General features: G+C 35.9%; 2 protein-coding genes across 2 annotated transcripts in view; one reads left to right on the top strand and one right to left on the bottom strand.

Annotated features, from left to right (window-relative positions):
- Positions 1-1,215, top strand: part of TDRD12 (tudor domain containing 12) — a 34,895-nt gene extending 33,680 nt beyond the window's left edge. Inside the window, exons 27-30 of the mRNA XM_086469291.1 lie at positions 255-368; positions 451-604; positions 690-756; positions 1,130-1,215. Coding sequence (XP_086325417.1) covers positions 255-368; positions 451-604; positions 690-756; positions 1,130-1,215 — 421 coding nt within the window. The remainder of the gene's footprint in view (positions 1-254; positions 369-450; positions 605-689; positions 757-1,129) is intronic.
- A 3,377-nt stretch (positions 1,216-4,592) lies between these two features.
- Positions 4,593-16,146, bottom strand: SLC7A9 (solute carrier family 7 member 9). Its single transcript, XM_009951396.2, has 12 exons — positions 16,042-16,146; positions 14,763-14,910; positions 13,603-13,845; positions 12,858-12,983; positions 12,431-12,530; positions 10,576-10,620; positions 10,110-10,233; positions 8,285-8,388; positions 7,318-7,414; positions 6,370-6,519; positions 5,602-5,776; positions 4,593-4,657 (listed from the first exon to the last, which is right to left on the bottom strand). The coding sequence occupies exons 1-12, from the start codon at positions 16,144-16,146 to the stop codon at positions 4,593-4,595; spliced, it is 1,482 nt and encodes a 493-aa protein (XP_009949698.1).
- Between the last annotated feature and the right edge of the window lie 526 nt (positions 16,147-16,672).

A 16,672-nucleotide genomic window follows, 5' to 3' on the forward strand; every position in this document is an offset into this window, starting at 1 on the left:
CAAAGTTAACAGAGTGTGTCTTCCCAATTGAACTAGGGGGTGCGCTCCTCCACAGACTGAGATTGCAGTGCTTTTGTAGCCAGCTTGGCTGACACTGCTGTTCAGTGTCTAATTATTATGGTTGAGTACACCCTCAGATGCTGAAACTCAGCTGGTTGGTTGTAATGGAAAAATTCTGGCTGTGAGACAGCTTGTCTAAAACATGGTTGTTTTCTGTTTTGGAAGAAAATGCAATTAAACTTTCTTTATTGTAGCTTTTATCCAGAAATAAAGTGGTTTCAAAATGAAGAGACTGTTACAGTGAAGGTAAAAGTAGCAAATGCGGCTGACTGTAAATGTGAGTTCTCTAAAGAGAAGGTGGTTTTCAGGTAGGTTTAAGAAATTTAAGTATAATAAAACATTTGGCTGTCAGCTTGCATTTAATTTTTTAAAACTTTTTTTATAATGCAGTGCTTGTTCAGGAGACAAACTTTATTTGGCTGACATGGAGCTGCAGCAGTATATACTTGCAGAAAAGTCCACATGTGTGATTAAGGATAAAGAGGTGGTTATTGTTCTCGCAAAAGAGAAAAGAGGAGTATGGTGCAAATTACTGAAGAACAAGGTGAAGTGGAAATTAATTTGAGAATTATTGAATGTTCTGAACATAGTGTGCATCAGCGCAGGTATTTCATTGTTTTTGTCAACAGAATCTTCATGTGTCTTTTGATTTTGAACGCTGGGAAGATTTTGAAGATGAAAGCCCTTTTCCAGTTGGTAAGGAATGAAAGAGTCATTGTTTATAATGCATAAAATGATTAGCATCCTCACTTTTGCATAGGCTTTATCTGAAATACTCATTTATTTAGGGTATGTGACACTTAGCTGGCTTGCTCAAATCCTCTGAAAACATATGAGAGGACCTCTAATAGCAAGCTATAGACAGCAGAGTCAGGGTATTTTTCTATCAGAATAGCACAGATAAAAAGCAGTTTGAAGTAGTTAAGTGTTTTGGTCTAGTTTGTAGTCTAAAGTGTGGAGGTTTCTGTTGTTTTGGTTTTGTGGTTTGGGTTTTTTAACTGCTAGGTATTTTTTCTGAAGCTCTTGGGTTTTCTTGCTTTATAAATGTTACACTGTTAATTACTTCTAGGTACTAAAAAACTGTGTTGGTCTGACGCAGTAACTGAAGAATTGGTTGTCTCCTCAGAAGACAGCGGAACGGAAAGTGAGGAGTAATTTGGAGACAGATCTTTTTGCTCTGTTAAGAATTGTGCTTCAAAATTGATTAAATGTACAGATTGCAGAACTGTTGTTAATTTTAGGAGTAAAATAGTGAACAAACTTCTTACTTTTGGGCTCTGAGATTCAGAAGAAATACTCCATAGAGGAATGTTATATATGTTTTCCAGTGCCTTCACTTTAAAATTGTTGGCTTTAATGGTGATTTGTGCATATACACGTGTGCCTTCCAAACAGTAAAAACTAAAGATTAAACTTCGGTTGTGAAGCAGTTGAATTTATTAGTAATGGCAGAGCTTCCAGTTTACTTTATCTGAGTGAATTTGCTGTGTTAGCAGTAGTTAGTAATTTTTGAAGTTTCACAAATGATGATCTGTCTATTGTTTCTATTCTATCCCTCATTCATACAGCATTGGTTTGTTGACAATTGTGCATTTGTCAGTTCTGCATCAAGAAATGGGGCCTCAACTCCAATGGCAATTTCTGTTTCTTGATTAGAAATACGTTGACTTGGTATGAAATATTGCACAGTGCAGCTCACTATAGTAACTTAACTGCTGTACAGCTTTTGTGGAAGAAGCACTGTGATAGTACTTTCAGTATTTGTTTTGTTTGACGTTTTCACTTTTCATGAATGCTCTTATTTCCTTCCCTCTCATTTATCTGAAACTCCTTTCTCCTTTGCAAATGAACAATAAAATCTTGTCTGTTTAGCTCTAAGGCTTTGCCTTTTAATATACCGTCTTTTAGTAAATGGTTTTTCACTGTTAGATTTGTGCACATCCAGAATATCTTGCAGTGAGGTAGTAATGTAAAAGATATTTATAATAAATTAATCTGATACTGGCCTCTTTGCATCTCTAGATTTTAAAGCATGTTAGTTTCCGCAACATAACTATATGGTGATACAGAATAGAGACTTAACTTTACAGATTTATTTTAAGAATCCTAAAAGTTTGTTGTATTCTTGACTATGAAGAGTATACTTATTTGTCAGGGATTATTCTTTCAAGAAACATTGGAATGTCTTCAAGAATGGGAGGAGGACTGTATTAATATGTTTACACTGACAGTTACAGTTTATCTAGTATTAGCATGTAATAAAGCCGCTTCTTTCTGAATATATAAGAATATTGCTGATGCCATGGAAAACCCCTGTATGACAGGAACAGTGGCAATTTTTAGTGTATGATTTAAAAAAAATAGTGCTGTTGGGAACCTGACTACAACTGAGCTTAATTACCACCTTCACCCGAGTACAGGTACTTGCAAAGCTATAATTATTGTAAAAGTACTTAAGGAAATAGCTAATGTCACTATATTTTAGTCTTGCTCTGTATTGTGATGCAAACAGAAGACTGTCAGATCACCTAACTGGGGGGTGAAGTGTTGAGAGAGGATGTTTTCCTTTGCTTGTTTTGTTCTTCTTTGACTTGTCTGATACCTAAATATAATGTAAGGTGATTTTTCTGTTGGTAGATAAATCTAGTGTGTTAGTTAATAGTCATAAATTATCTGTAATTTTTGTTTGAAAAATAAGACACCTTATATGAGGCAGAAGCAAAAGCTGGTTTTAGCCGTACATTCTTAGCACATTCCAAGAGCCAGTCTGTAAAGAAGAGTGTAAAAAAAGTAGCAATATACAGTAGCAGGAATATTCATTTGGCCTCAAGCAATTCTTGGACAGGGTCTTCATAAGAAAGAGCTTTTCTGTGGACTTCTTACTTGAATTAGTTCCGTTTTATTTTGGAACCTATGTCAACTTCTAACACTTCCTCTGCACTAGGGAATTCCAGAGTCAAACAGTGTATTTTGTGAAGAAATATTTTTTTTCTGTGTTTTGAAGCCATCCCTGAACAGATAGTTTGCTTTTCCCATTTTCTTGTCACTTAAGACTCTGCTTATGAACCTCTATCATCATTTTTCCCCTCAGCCCTCAATCAAGTATCTCTGTTTCAGCCTTCCAAATTGTAGTAGATAGTCATTCCTTATACAAAAGTACTCTATTCCTTTGGTCTTTCCCTGAACCTTGTATAGTTCTTCCGTGTGAAGTGGTTTTAGCAACTGGGGTAGGGAGCAGCAGTTGCAATAGTGTGATAGGGACAAAACACTGGGGCAAGTAGCCACTTTATATGTAATGACCTAATTACAATTTTGTTCTGTTCTCCATTACCTTCCTTAGCCATTCTTAACTTTCATTTTGCTTTTGTTTTACCCTGGTTGCATGTGGAACTGGTATTTTGTGGATCTGACTATAATCACAAAATCTCCTTCAAATGCATTAGAACTCATCATTTTTATAGGTACCTTTGGGATTGCTTTTTCATGTCAGTAGATACAAAATGAAATATATAGGACCTTAAGTTTCATTTATTTATTTGTAGCTTCAGGATGATAGAAGTAGCTTCTTTTGGTTGAATTTGGTAGGCTACAGTTAGTATGGACTTACCATCTTAAGCCAGTTGCTTAACATTCTGGTGTTATATATTTAGGATGAATGTGCTTAGAAGCTGTTGAGAGGACTTGTGCTTTCAGTATAAAGTCTTTCTCAAATTAATCACTTTAAAATATTGACAAATGACTTGGTAAAATTCCCTGCCTTATCCATTTGCACAAAGGGAATATGGGAGTAAAGAATGTTACCTAGAATCCATGTTTCTTGGGCAGAGATGGTAAAAGCTGCTTTCCTCTATATGTTAATGTAGTATCTATTTTCCTTATTTTATTTTCATCAGCTACTAAATGGAGTGTTTCTAGGATGATGAACATTTACTCACTGTTCTGTAACTTGGATGGTGTCAGAAAATGGATACCTGAGAAATTAATTTATTATCTTGATTTGATTAAAAAAAAAATCATCAGCCTCTTCTCTTTGTGGCAACTGTGCTTTCCATTTTTACTTAATTCCCACTTCCTCAGTCTTTAATTTTTTGATAGCTGGTGTTTAGTCTGAGGAACTGAGAATGGGTTAGTCTGGTTTTGCATTATTTCTGTCCTTTCTGTGTGGCCTGTTGAATGTGCTGTAAATTATAGCTGCTGTGTTCTTTCAGCAGTGTGATCAAAAGCGTCTTGACAGTGTTCCTGTTAAGTTTTGCTGTCTTCGTAATTGAAAAGTTCCTGTTGTTTATTTTAATTGTAATGCAGAAAACAAGGTAACATAACATGTTAGCAAACAATGAAAACAGCTCTGCTGGACACTGTAATCTGGCTCAGAAACCTTTTATTATATAATGTTTTTCAAGTACTAAAGTGTTGCAAAAATAATACACCAGTACAAACATAACAATTTTGAAAGTATGAATGTGTGCCAAACTAAATTGAATCTCCTTCAACCAGTATAGCACTTAAAACCAACCCGATACATATAAAATGTTTTATTCAGTAACTTCCTCTGCTGGAACAACTTCCAAAAGCATCTGAAGGTGCATAGTGATGGGCTCTGAGGAAAAAAGTTACTGTTAGAGGTTTTATGAGAAGAGTATTTCTGTTGAGACTTACACTATTTTTCTAAGTGAGAAAATCATCCTTGTGAGTAGTTGTCTGTCTTCTATATTCATATCTCAAAAAATAAGGAGTAGGGAATAAAAGCAACCTTAAGATCCAAGCTACAGCATTCCAGGGCTTCTAAACTTGCTCTTGTTAGAGTACAATGCTTCTAGTTGCTTAATTACATAATATTTAAGAATCCCGGGGACAGGAGAGACAGATGATGGATTTTTTTTTTTAATGTCTGTAGAACTACTAATTCTGTCCTCTTCAGCTGGTTCCACTGTCCCTTTTAGAAATATCTGTGTATCCTGTTTTCCCTGAGGTAATTGCAAAGAGTTTCTCTTGAAACTATGCAAAATCATTTCATAAATGGGCACACTGGGTTCATGCAGCTTTCGCTTTACCCTGCAGTACTGGGATTATTTTTGGTCTTAATGCTGCTAATGTTTCCTTTAGTAAATATAGTAAAATGATAACCTGAGCTAAAAGCACAGCATTTTGTGGCATAAGAATGCATGGCTGCTAATCTTTACTGGCTAAAATAATGTTTCAAAATACAGACAATTGAAAAACTAACTTTACAGATAAAATAGTTCTGTGCATTTTAAAAGTCAGTGTCTTTGTGCTACTACAGTGATGGTTTGCTTTTTTGTGAATTAAGTTTTGTTTTTCCTGAAGTCAGACATGACTTTTTTTTCACAGGAAGGAGTAAAATACAACCTTTAGTAAAGCTGACTATATGCCCCTCACTATGTCTGCTAAATTGCCTCCCTCCACACCCCGCACATGTGATTTAGATGGGACGGACTATATCATGAGCTTCATTATGGTAATTAATCTAAAGCTTAGCAATATTCTGTTGGATTTGGAGCTGGCTATCTGAAGTATACTTACTTGATATTTTTTGGGGCCAGTTGAATTTAAAATGAACAAAAAGTACATAAATTATAAGTCCGCTAAGTATAAATAAAAGACAGTACAAATAGGCCAGTTCAGGTGCACTGATGATTGGGGCCAGTACCAGTAAAACGGAGACTAATGTCACTATGACTGGAATGATGATGGGTATCTGCAAGATACAAAGCACAAAATTACTTGTTTATTCTTTTGCTCGTCTTACAGAAGTTGCATATGTGAAAGAAGAATATTTTCATTGCCTTATGCATTTTTTTCCTTTTAAAATTTCTGGAATTAGATGGGGCAATTGAAAGAGTATCAAGACTATGGATAGGGAAAACTCTTCTGCTAAATCATTGACCCAGATCTCTTTGTCTATAATGCAAATTGCAGGGTAAAAATTTTGCATTTTAATAAATCTGGGACCTGACTCCAGTGCAATGACATGGGGTCTTATTTCAGATAGTGGTAGTCTGCTGACTGCAGTTTTCCATCCCTGAAAATCTGGCTTGTGCCCCTGGTCTTACTCAAGTAAAAATAAACATGTAATCTTTTCCCAGTGTTTGTGAGCTTTGTCCTAATGTGAAACTAGAACCAAGAGAAGAACTACAAATAAATGGCTAGGTTTCAGTTAAGGGAAAAAAACCCCAAACAAACAAGGAGGATTCTGTGTGAGGATGTCATTTAAATATCCCAATGTTTAGGATGAGTGTGTTTCAGTATTTATGGGAACGGAGGAAAAGCCATATGGAATGCGGAACTTACCCTGATTGGTCTCCTGAGTTCCTTTCTTGTAAACCTCATAACAATGAGTGCAAGTATGGTTAAACCATAAAATATCCAGACTGCAAAACTAAAATAATTTATGAGTGTGTCAATGTCACCAGGGATAATATAAATAATGGCAATGGCCCCCTAAAATGAATACAAAAATTAGTATAGTCTGTTATAAAAGAAAGCTGAATTTTACTTACGTGCCAGTATGGGTGTTCGTTTAAGGTGTTCCAGAGTGTGAACTGTGAATGCTTTTGCTTAAACATTTGGGTGTTAAGTGTATTGGAGCACCTTTAAGGATAGTGTCCACATCCTGCCAACATGTGTTTATTTTTGTGTGCAATCTTAATTCCATTTTAAGTCAAAAGACTCAAAATTTGTATGCGTTGATCTATTTTGTTACTGGCTGCCTATCGTAAGTGAAGAGACTAAACACATTTTTAGTTTATTAAAGTTACTGGGAGTCGATAGAGCAATTGAATTTTGAATTTTATCTTTGTTTTACCTTGAAGATAAGGTAAATGGGTAAAATAAAAATGACAAGATCGGATTTGTGTTTAAATGTGTTTACTGGATAGACTTTTAGTGAGGTGTAAATGCGTCCTTACAGAGCAGAAATAGGGTAGTGATAGCTTGCTTTCAGGCATCCTGTGAAATAAAGGATTTGCCTAATACTAACCATTCATTGAATTTTTAATTTGTTTTCATGCTTGTGGATTCTTAAACATTTTGATTTTTAGAATCCAGTTCTGGAATGAAACTGTTCAAATTGAGAAGTTGAGGGATTTCATACAGCCTTTTTTCCTAACATGCATTTAGCAATTTCCTTGTCTCGATAGTCAAAGATAGATGTCAAGGCTTCTGGCAAGAAATTGTGAAAACATGTATTACTGGACAATTTTTGTTCATAATTTTTCTGTACTTAGAATATATACTTACGTAAAATATGATAGCAGGTGCTGGTGTTAAACGCTTAACACTAATGTAAGAGAGCACTTTTAGCGTGTGCCCTTCGCGCCCTGCAACATAAACCAGTCTGACAAAACAAAAGCAAGGCAATCTAGTTAGTGTGGCACCCAGACTTCAAGTGGCATTAGTGGAAAAGAAAAAAAAAAAAAAGAGTACCATTCATTTTCAGGTTTGTTTTATTGTGTAGCTACAGCTGACTGTGATGTCATCGATATTTCCTTTGTTGGGCAATGGGTTTTAAGGAGTATTGTAGTAGAGTGAAATAAGGGAAATAAACAGTGGTAAAGCAGTGAACTTGAAGCTATTTCTTAACCAGTATTTAAGTGGTGAAGTTGAAACTAATTTCAGAATCATTAGTTTGCACGTTTAATTTAAAATTTTGGAAAAAAAGTTAGCTACTGTGTCTCTTAATTAAATATTCCCTTTTTAATTTGCTTCATATCAAAAGGCTATGTTGATGATCTTCTGTCAAAAAAATCAGTCTTTATAGGCCTATTGTATTCACATGGATTTGAAATTTAAAATATTTTTAAATAGTAAATGGAAGTGTTGAATAACTGATAGAAAGGTATGGCTTCTCTTTCCAGTTCTAAATGTTTATTGTTACAGGTGTAGTCATGTTCTTACTCATAGTGTATTAACTGTTTAATTCTTAGCTTTAAATTTGATGAGAGGTGAAAAATAAAACAACCCTTTTGTGCTATTCCTGCTTTGGATTAAGAGACTTTAGTTTCTAATTTTTCAAACCTGCATAGCCACTCTTTCTTTTTGAAAATTAACCAATAGATCTAGATTTGCAGGTACTTGTAAATTGCACTTTGTACATTTGGATCAGAAGAATATCTGTATCTTCATGTGTGTAGATACATCAATGTATATATAAATTTTTCCATCCTTTAAAAATTTTCATTTTAAAATACTTGGAATGGGAGCTTACCTGCCTGCAGTAAAACAGGTCCCATTGGCAGATCCAATTGTAGAAAAGGCCACAAAGAGAGGAACTATCCAAGAGGCTGGATAAAGGACTCTATCTCCGAATGTCTGGGATATGGGATTAAAATTAATCATTTTTGTCATTTTAACTACCATTTGGTATATTCAGTAATGTTGGAGCCTCTTTAAAATTACTGTAAATGGGTATCCAAGGTATGTTACCAATAAAAACATATGTTGTATATTTTGTGTAGTTATTAAAGAATGCTTTGCCAAATGAAGGCCTGGATTAATTAGTGAATGACTCTCTAAAGAGTGGAATATTGTCATATTTGAGATGCAACATCTGTAGGAAATGTTGGGAGGCAGACATAAAAAATACACAGAAATTGAATTTTGTTAAAGACACCTGGTTTGGTGATGTCTGCAAAGCAAAAAGAAAGGTAGCATTGCAGCAGAGCGCCACGCGTACGCAAGCTGGTCTCAACCCATGTAGGAGTAACACTAGTAGTGACAGCAGGATAACCTAGTCCTGACGGGTAAAGGGCAACCTTGCTGAGGTCTGTCAGTCACTACGCTTTAGTTTCTACCTGTGCCATGGTGTGTTAGTTGTTACTGCAGGGGGGATTAGATCTAAGGTAGGTACACTGATCTACTGTAAACGAATTAAAACTTTTTTGAGAGGTAGGCTTTGGGTTTTTAGATGGCATTGATTAACTTTTTTTAGTAAGTCAGTGATAACAGGTGTAACATCGGTGTTGGTTTTTGTCCAGCAGTAGGACACTCGTCAGTGCTAGGCAGGGAGTCTGCTTGAGATGTGTAGACCTCTTCATACAGCGTATGCCCCTTTTGCTGTTTGCTTTGCTGCCTTTGTACTGCTCAGTTCTGAGATTTTGGTGTTAATTTAGTCTGACGAGTTCAGGGCTGGCTGATGTGTGTTGCTCAGACGGTACATTTAGTGGTATATTGAAAAGGACTAGTTCTTAAACAAGATATAACTTGATCTATGCATTGCTGTATCTCTTGGTGTAAACAAGATGCTGAAATGTCCTGAAGTTCTATATTTTAAAGGATTTTAATTTTTAGTGTTTTTAACTATTTCTACACTAGTGTACTTCTTTGCTGTGCTACACTCTAGTTTGCATGTGTGTCACATACTGTTTGTTTTCCCCAAAACCTTAACACTTCGAAAAATTGCTGCATAACCTCTCAACAGTTGTTTCAAAGACAGATATCCCACAAAGTTTACCAAGTGGAACTGAAAGGACAGATGTGTGTGTTAAGATTTTAGAAATTAATATACTCTTTAATTTTATCTGTAATAGGATGTCTTGCAGTAATATAAAAAGGATATTTCTTAGCTTTAAGAAAAAAAGCAAGAATAAGGAGGAAGTGAATTACAGACTACTTGCTGTTATCTCTAGACCAGCAAACTTTGATCTACTGTCATTTTGCATGTGCTTTTTTCTCAGAAACGCTGGGAACACTGAAAAGGGCAAAGCAGCAGTCAGATGTTATTTTTCCTTCCATCTTTTTGGTGCTTACAGAAAACAGCCTCTGAGCTGCAGCATTTACAAGATGTTAGCTGAAGACTACATTACTTTTGCTGCTTTTTTTTCCTTGGGATATGACAGAACTACTGTTTAAATCAAGCTTTACTGAAATAAATTTTAGATTAAGAAATGACAGTAGATAATTGGGGGAGAAAAGGTGACACAGCTAGACAGAAATTAATTGTCTCTTAAGAAAAATTGCAGGTTCCTTTTTGCTCATGGCTTTAATGCACACAGCCTTCTTCAGATGCTCTGTTACAAAATAAAGTGGCTTACCACAGCAACTGCCTGGGACTGCAGGAGTTCTGTTGAAGTCATTACGGTGAAATAGGAAATGTTTATCAGAACGTAACAAACTGTAACCAAGGGGATTCCAATAATTATAGATAGCGGTAGATTTCTGAAGAATGCAAAAGCAAGATTCCATCAGCAATACTATATCACTGGTAGAGTTGTCACAGTAAACTGTGGACTCTTACTTTTCCCGGTATGCTCTTTAGGTGTATTCACATTTCTTTACTGTAGAGCCATGGAAATCAGAATTTTAAAAAAGGAAAAATAAAAATTAAAAAATATGCAAATTTATGAAGTCTGTAATAGATGCTGATTAGCTTTGTCTGTTAATGCTGAAACCTTAAATAGCTATTGCTTTTAAAAACAAACCAAAATATATGCCTGCTTATACAAAAATATTGTTTGATTTTTGTCGTTTGAAACGCTGCTTTCCTACATAGTTTTTTACCTGTAAGGATTTTTAAGTTCTTCTGTGATGTAATTTAGTTGATTCCTGGAAGGAAGAACATTCATACAATGGTTTTAGCAGTCAGGTGCTGAAATACTAATACATAATGATGTCAGGTGTTACTTCCTGTGTTACTGTATTTTACCTTTTCAGTTAAAACAACAAAAAAACCCCAACAAAACGGTACAACCAATCTTTATGTGGTAAAAGTGCAGGACAAAAATCTGTGAGATGTTCATGCAAATGTCACTCTCTTGATTCACCATCTTTTCCCCCATTGTCTTTTCCTCCTCACAGTCTTAGAAGTATCTCTGAGATTTCAAAATAAGATTGTCTTAGTTCTTGGATAAAATCTCAGAATAACAAAAAATATTTGGCAGATTTACAAGATTGCCTTTGAAGTTCAAGTTTTGGAATATCTCAGTCTTTTCAAATGAAAGCACAAGTGGCCATTCCAAGGACTGAAGCAAACCCGCTAAGATTTCACAGTTGTTCTGAGTCACATTGTCTAGAAAACTGGCGTGAAATCCTTTTTAAGGATTGCACCCATCAGAACTACCATTTCCAAATACTAATTTTTGCTAGAGCATGTAGACAAGCTTGAAACAAGAATTTTACTTATCAACCTCTGAAAATGTGAGGAGCAGCTGATAGTTACAGTTCAATAGGCTAATTTTCAGATGTTGGTGCCTGGTGTATACATATTTAAATAACTATTTAGGCACCAACTTCCCTGCCCCCTTAAAAATCCAGGTGAATGTCTGAATTAGCAGACTTACATGCCTGACTTGAGACATTCAAGCTTGGAAATAGAATCAGAAAGGGTAATCCATTTAAAAATAAATTCAGTTGTAAGCATCTAAATGGGACTTGCTTTGTTTTAAATTAAGATTTACATCCTTAATTCCTTCCAGAATAAGGATCTATATGCCAACTTTTACAGTTTGAACATCGAAGAGTAGCATTAACAGATCAGACCTTGATATTAGATTCGTGCCACCAAAGCCCTAGACCAACTGACATTCCCTTTAGTTTCAGGAAATTAAATGTGTAAACTATTTTCTGGAATGTGGCAGAGATTAAGTTAAATATGCCTGCAGTAAGTTTATTCTTACGAAAATAATTCTGGGAAGCACTCTTCTCGGTATTAAATATAAATGCTGTATGTAGAACATAAATGGAAACATAAATCCATCCATATCTGTGATTATTTTCAAATCTAAGTATTTTCTTAAATCTAACATGGCAGATAATAATGGATAAACAGATGCAGAGGTATAAAATTGAAAGCTTCTCATGGAAGAAGACGTCAATGTTTTTACATTAATTCAAAATGAAACTGAATAAGAAAAAATTTGGAAGTTGAACCTTATGAGTTCTGACACTTTGTTTTTTTTTTTCTGTCCTCCTGTCCAAATCAAACATCACTGCATATTTCACAATAACTGGAATTTGATGGGGTAATGTGTAGGAGCCCTGGGAAGGCGATTTTGCCTAACATCATAGAATTAAACTGTGTTACATTCTCCTCGTTACCACAGTATCTAAGCACCTTCAGCAGCAGCAAAGTGGTGGCCCTTTCAGGATCTAGTATAGTTTCCTTCCCTGATAAACAGCAATTTGAGGATTGGAGGCCTTTGGGGTTTGGTGGTTTTGGTTGGGGTTTTTTGGGGGTGGTTTGTTTTGTGGGGTTTTTTGAGCAAACTGGTATTCTTTTTCCAGAATTCATTAAGACATTTGTAATAACAAGTCAGGTGTTAACTTCTTCAAATCACATCTTTGAGTTCTACAGAGAGAGTAAACCCGTTAAAAGGCTGTTAAACTGTAACCGTTAACGCTAGTAAAGATACCTTACCATCCATCGTATGCCCAGAGGCCATTATAAAATGCCAGGCTGATAGAGCTAACAGAAATTTTACTGTCCTTGAAAGAATCTTTAAAGTTTTCCGTTTTTCCTGCAAATAAGACATAGATTACTATATCAGTATTGAAATTAATTCCTTTAATCCCCACCAGATGAAGAAACATTCCAACATCCATTTCATGTTTTGAAACATCTCACTGTTAAAATCAATTAATACCAGTTTTTATTAATTGATCTGTAGTGTTGCATTTCCCACCCACCTCCCTTTCTCTAAAAGGAAATCCCGTAGTTCCAAAGAGATCTGGAAGAAAAACACTGAATAGAGCCATGTTGGTGTGCCACTTCTGTCAGGGGAAAATGTTTTAATGGTCATAAAAGAAGCTAAAATAATTTTTGCAAGTAAAGTATATTTAATTACCTTGTGCAAGGAGAACAATTCCACTTACAATAATGATTGTGACAATGATCATTTTAGCAGCTGTGAGAAGATTCTGGAGATAGCTTCCCAGCTTTACACTCAGTGAATTCACTATTGTAATTATCACTAAAAGAAATAAATGTATTAATTTCTGCGTTAAATTTGTAAGAATTGTAACGAAAAGTTATCTCTTAAGGCCTTCTTTCCCCCCCCCCATGTACTGTACCACTTTTTCTTCCCACAGTTTGTCTATATGATTGATACAGATTTTTATGTATTACTGATACAGTTTTTTAACATGCTATGTTTGGATAACTTTTAAAATAGTGAGGAAAAAGTTTTCTGAATTAGATTTTGATAGCATCATTAACAAAAAAATATATCAAGGGTGCACAGTGTTCTGATAAATACAGAAATAATATCTCCACACTTAATTTTTCTTCCTTTTCTGCTAGAGATAAGCATTCATTATGCAGCTGCATCCATCAATAAAACTTGGACAAGGAACAAACAATTTTTAAGCCTTTCCTATTTATATGTTGTTGAATTAGTTACTGTGGGAAGGACTCACTGGACTGTGTTCCAGTGTTCTGTGGCTTTCAGCATAGCGTCGCTTCCTGGTGTCTTCAATGAAGACTGACCTACTGAAGTCGCACTGTGCTGAAATGCATTCGTGGGTGGGGCCAAACGGAAATCGCTATACAGTTACCGACCTTGTCTCTGTCTTAAAACGTATGAATCTTACCAATGGCAGCTGCTGCAAGACACTTGGTGACAACTTGGGGTGGATCGCAACCTGGATAAAAAGGAGCTGATGCGTATTCCGCAAAGCTGAGACAAATGATGGCAAATGAACTGGGTTTTGTGACGAGTAAGCTTGTCCAAGAAAACAGAAATGCTGGAATTGGGCCAAATGCCTCCATAAGGTAAGGATATTCTCCCCCGGATTTTGTGATCATTGTACCAAGCTCAGCAAAACAAAGCGCACCTAAATACCAAGAAAAGCATTTATTACTGGTTTAGCTCGTACACTTCTTAAGCTATGACTGGGTAGAACAGATTATCACTTTAATAGGCAGAAAAGTTAAGGAAATGGATATATACAATGCGTCAATACTCCTTTCATGTTTCTGTACATTTTAGTGTCTATGCAAAATAAAATTTTATTTACTTGTGAGCAATTGGCAAAATATACTGAAACTATTAAGTTATAGTCCAGAATTTACTACTATTGGTGTTTAACAGCAAAGAAAGTGCAAAGATTCTGATTTCATATTAGATTTCTGTTTAAGAAACCAAACACTCTTAAGAAGCATCTAAGTGACAGCTGCACTGGCTGGCCTACCTTCTGGAAACTTGAAAAAAATAGACACTGCACAATTTTAAAGTAAAATGTCTGCTAAGCTCAGCTTCAAAGCACAATGATCTAGATGTATTGCTGTAGCTGGCATCTTGCATAAAGGTTTTTTGCGTATGCTGTGTACCTGATACAATGCCCAAATAATTCCTTTTTGGTTTACTTCCTGAAATATTTTGAGGTGCTTAGTGCTAAATTTTCAGATAATAGATTTACACAATTATGCAAGTAGAAAAATAGAAGTACCTAGCTCACTACCAGTAAATTTAACATTTTGCCTGCAATTTAAGTAGAAAAATGTTCTCTTTATTACAGTAAGTGGGTGAAGTAAGCAAACCTAAAACTTGCTTTCAAAATGAAGTGAAAATGTGCTTTACAAGTTTAAAAATTTATAAACAGTTCATATTTGAAGTTTTTGCCTGAGTGCTGCTACACTCACCAGGATATGATTGATTTTGGTCTAGGTGCTGTTAGCTGATTTGTGGAATGACAGTAGCATGCGGGGAACAATGGATGCAAAGATTCAAATTCCTTGTTGACTCATTTACCTAATGTTGCAAGAATTCCACAGGCTGCCCAGATGGTTAAACAAGGACCCACAGCTCCAACATTGGCAAGTACCGATTTTGGAGAAACAAAGATGCCTGAACCAATAATTGTACCAACAATCATACAGATTCCACTGATGAGGCCCACCTTGAAATAAAATGAGACATTTTGGTAAAGTAATTTCTAATAATTCAATAATTACTTTCTGGTATAATACAATTATAGCAGTTCTCTTTACTGACATCTCTTTTCAGCTTTCAACATGTAGCTTCTACAAAGTAATACGTTAAATGAAGTTTCTCTTTTCTTTCCAAGATGCGTACACACCCTGTGGTGTACTCCTGCTGTTTCCAAAAGTACAGTTAGTTGGACTTTGCCTGCCTGTGTATTTGCTTTATTAAACCATCCTTTGGATTATATGGGTCTTAAATCTAACCTTGTAACCTTCCCTTTCTGCTCTTTGGTAAAATACTGACATTTTTGTGAGCACTCGAGGAATTCTGAATTTTCTAAGTTTCAAAAATCCGCTTTCTTGGATGGAGTCTTTTTTTGTCTTTCAGCAGTTGTTTTCTTCTCCTTGATTCAGGTATTTGTGCACAGGAATTGTCTTGATACTGCTCGGTGGTGCAAAGTTCTCCTGACTTCGTAGTGCCCTACATGTTACATGAAACTACTAAAACATGGGGCACCTCCTGCTACAAAGAACAGTGGTGTGGGCTACTTTTCCTGTTAGTTATGACTAGTGTAACAACACCAATATTCTTCCAGTCTTGGTACCAAACTAAAACCACATAGAGAATCTTTTTCCTGGTTGCTTAAATTTAAGAGGAATTCCACTCCCTCCTGAGAGCAAGTGTCACATCTGTTTTCTAAAGCATCTGTAATTTCCTGGAGGAGACAAATTTTCACTTGTTTTTCTGTACCAGTAGCTAGCTTACAGCTACAAACACAACAAACTTGCAGAAGCAATGAGCTAAACAACCCACTTTGGCCTCTCAGAAGTACACATGGAAAGATACAGTAAAGTTTATGAAGCGTCTCACTTGATCAACTTTGAAGTTAGCAGATAGAAAAATGTGTTTGTCAGAGCAATTTAACTAGTAATTAGCAATTTCCTAAAATGTAAACAAACCACACCACCAAGATGTTAGTACATCACTGATAAATCGGACACAATTGCAGTTTTCTTATGATGATGCATGTGCACAGATAACCCCCTGCTGCCACCTCTGCCAGCCCCTCACACACAGACTGAAGGGGGAAAAGAAGAAGCTTTGCCTGCTTTTGTAGGTTCGTTGTTTGGGCTTCATGACTCCTAGTGGATTGTCCATCCTCTTTTCTGTTGTCCTCTCCTTTTCTTTTTCTCAAGCTTTCTTCACCCATTTGGTTTACTTGTTGAACTCTAAGGAAATAAAAACAAAATATCAGTCTGGCATAGTAAGGTTTGCTTGAGTTTTGCTGATACATGAGAGTCCAAAATAGCACAGGTAAATATTGCCAGAAAACATAAACACACATACACAGTCGCTCACAGGTAAAGGACTTCCACCCGGCTGCGGCTCAGAGGTTAAATTGAAGAGGCGTTATATCGACTGCCTCCTCTGTCTGACTTGCTGTGGATTTTCCTCATACCCACCTGGCAGTGAATGCCTTTTGTATCTTCTGTCTCAGGTTACATTGAGTTGAGAGGATGTCCTTACTGGAACAATCTAGGTTTATAGCTACTCCCTCCTTTGAATTCCTCCAGGGGTCCAGTCAGATTTAATCTTTCTCTCAAAAAGCTAGTCTGTTTTCTTATCTAGGAGACCTTCTTTCTGATCTTCGTTAAATTAGGCCTTGTCTCAGTTCCTTGGAGATGCAAGCATCTGCTAAACCAAGTGGTGTCTGCTGCAATTGTCTAATTAGCAGC

The sequence above is a fragment of the Leptosomus discolor genome, chromosome 8 (assembly GCF_034619465.1).
Source record: "Leptosomus discolor isolate bLepDis1 chromosome 8, bLepDis1.hap2, whole genome shotgun sequence".
NCBI lineage: Eukaryota > Metazoa > Chordata > Aves > Leptosomiformes > Leptosomidae > Leptosomus > Leptosomus discolor.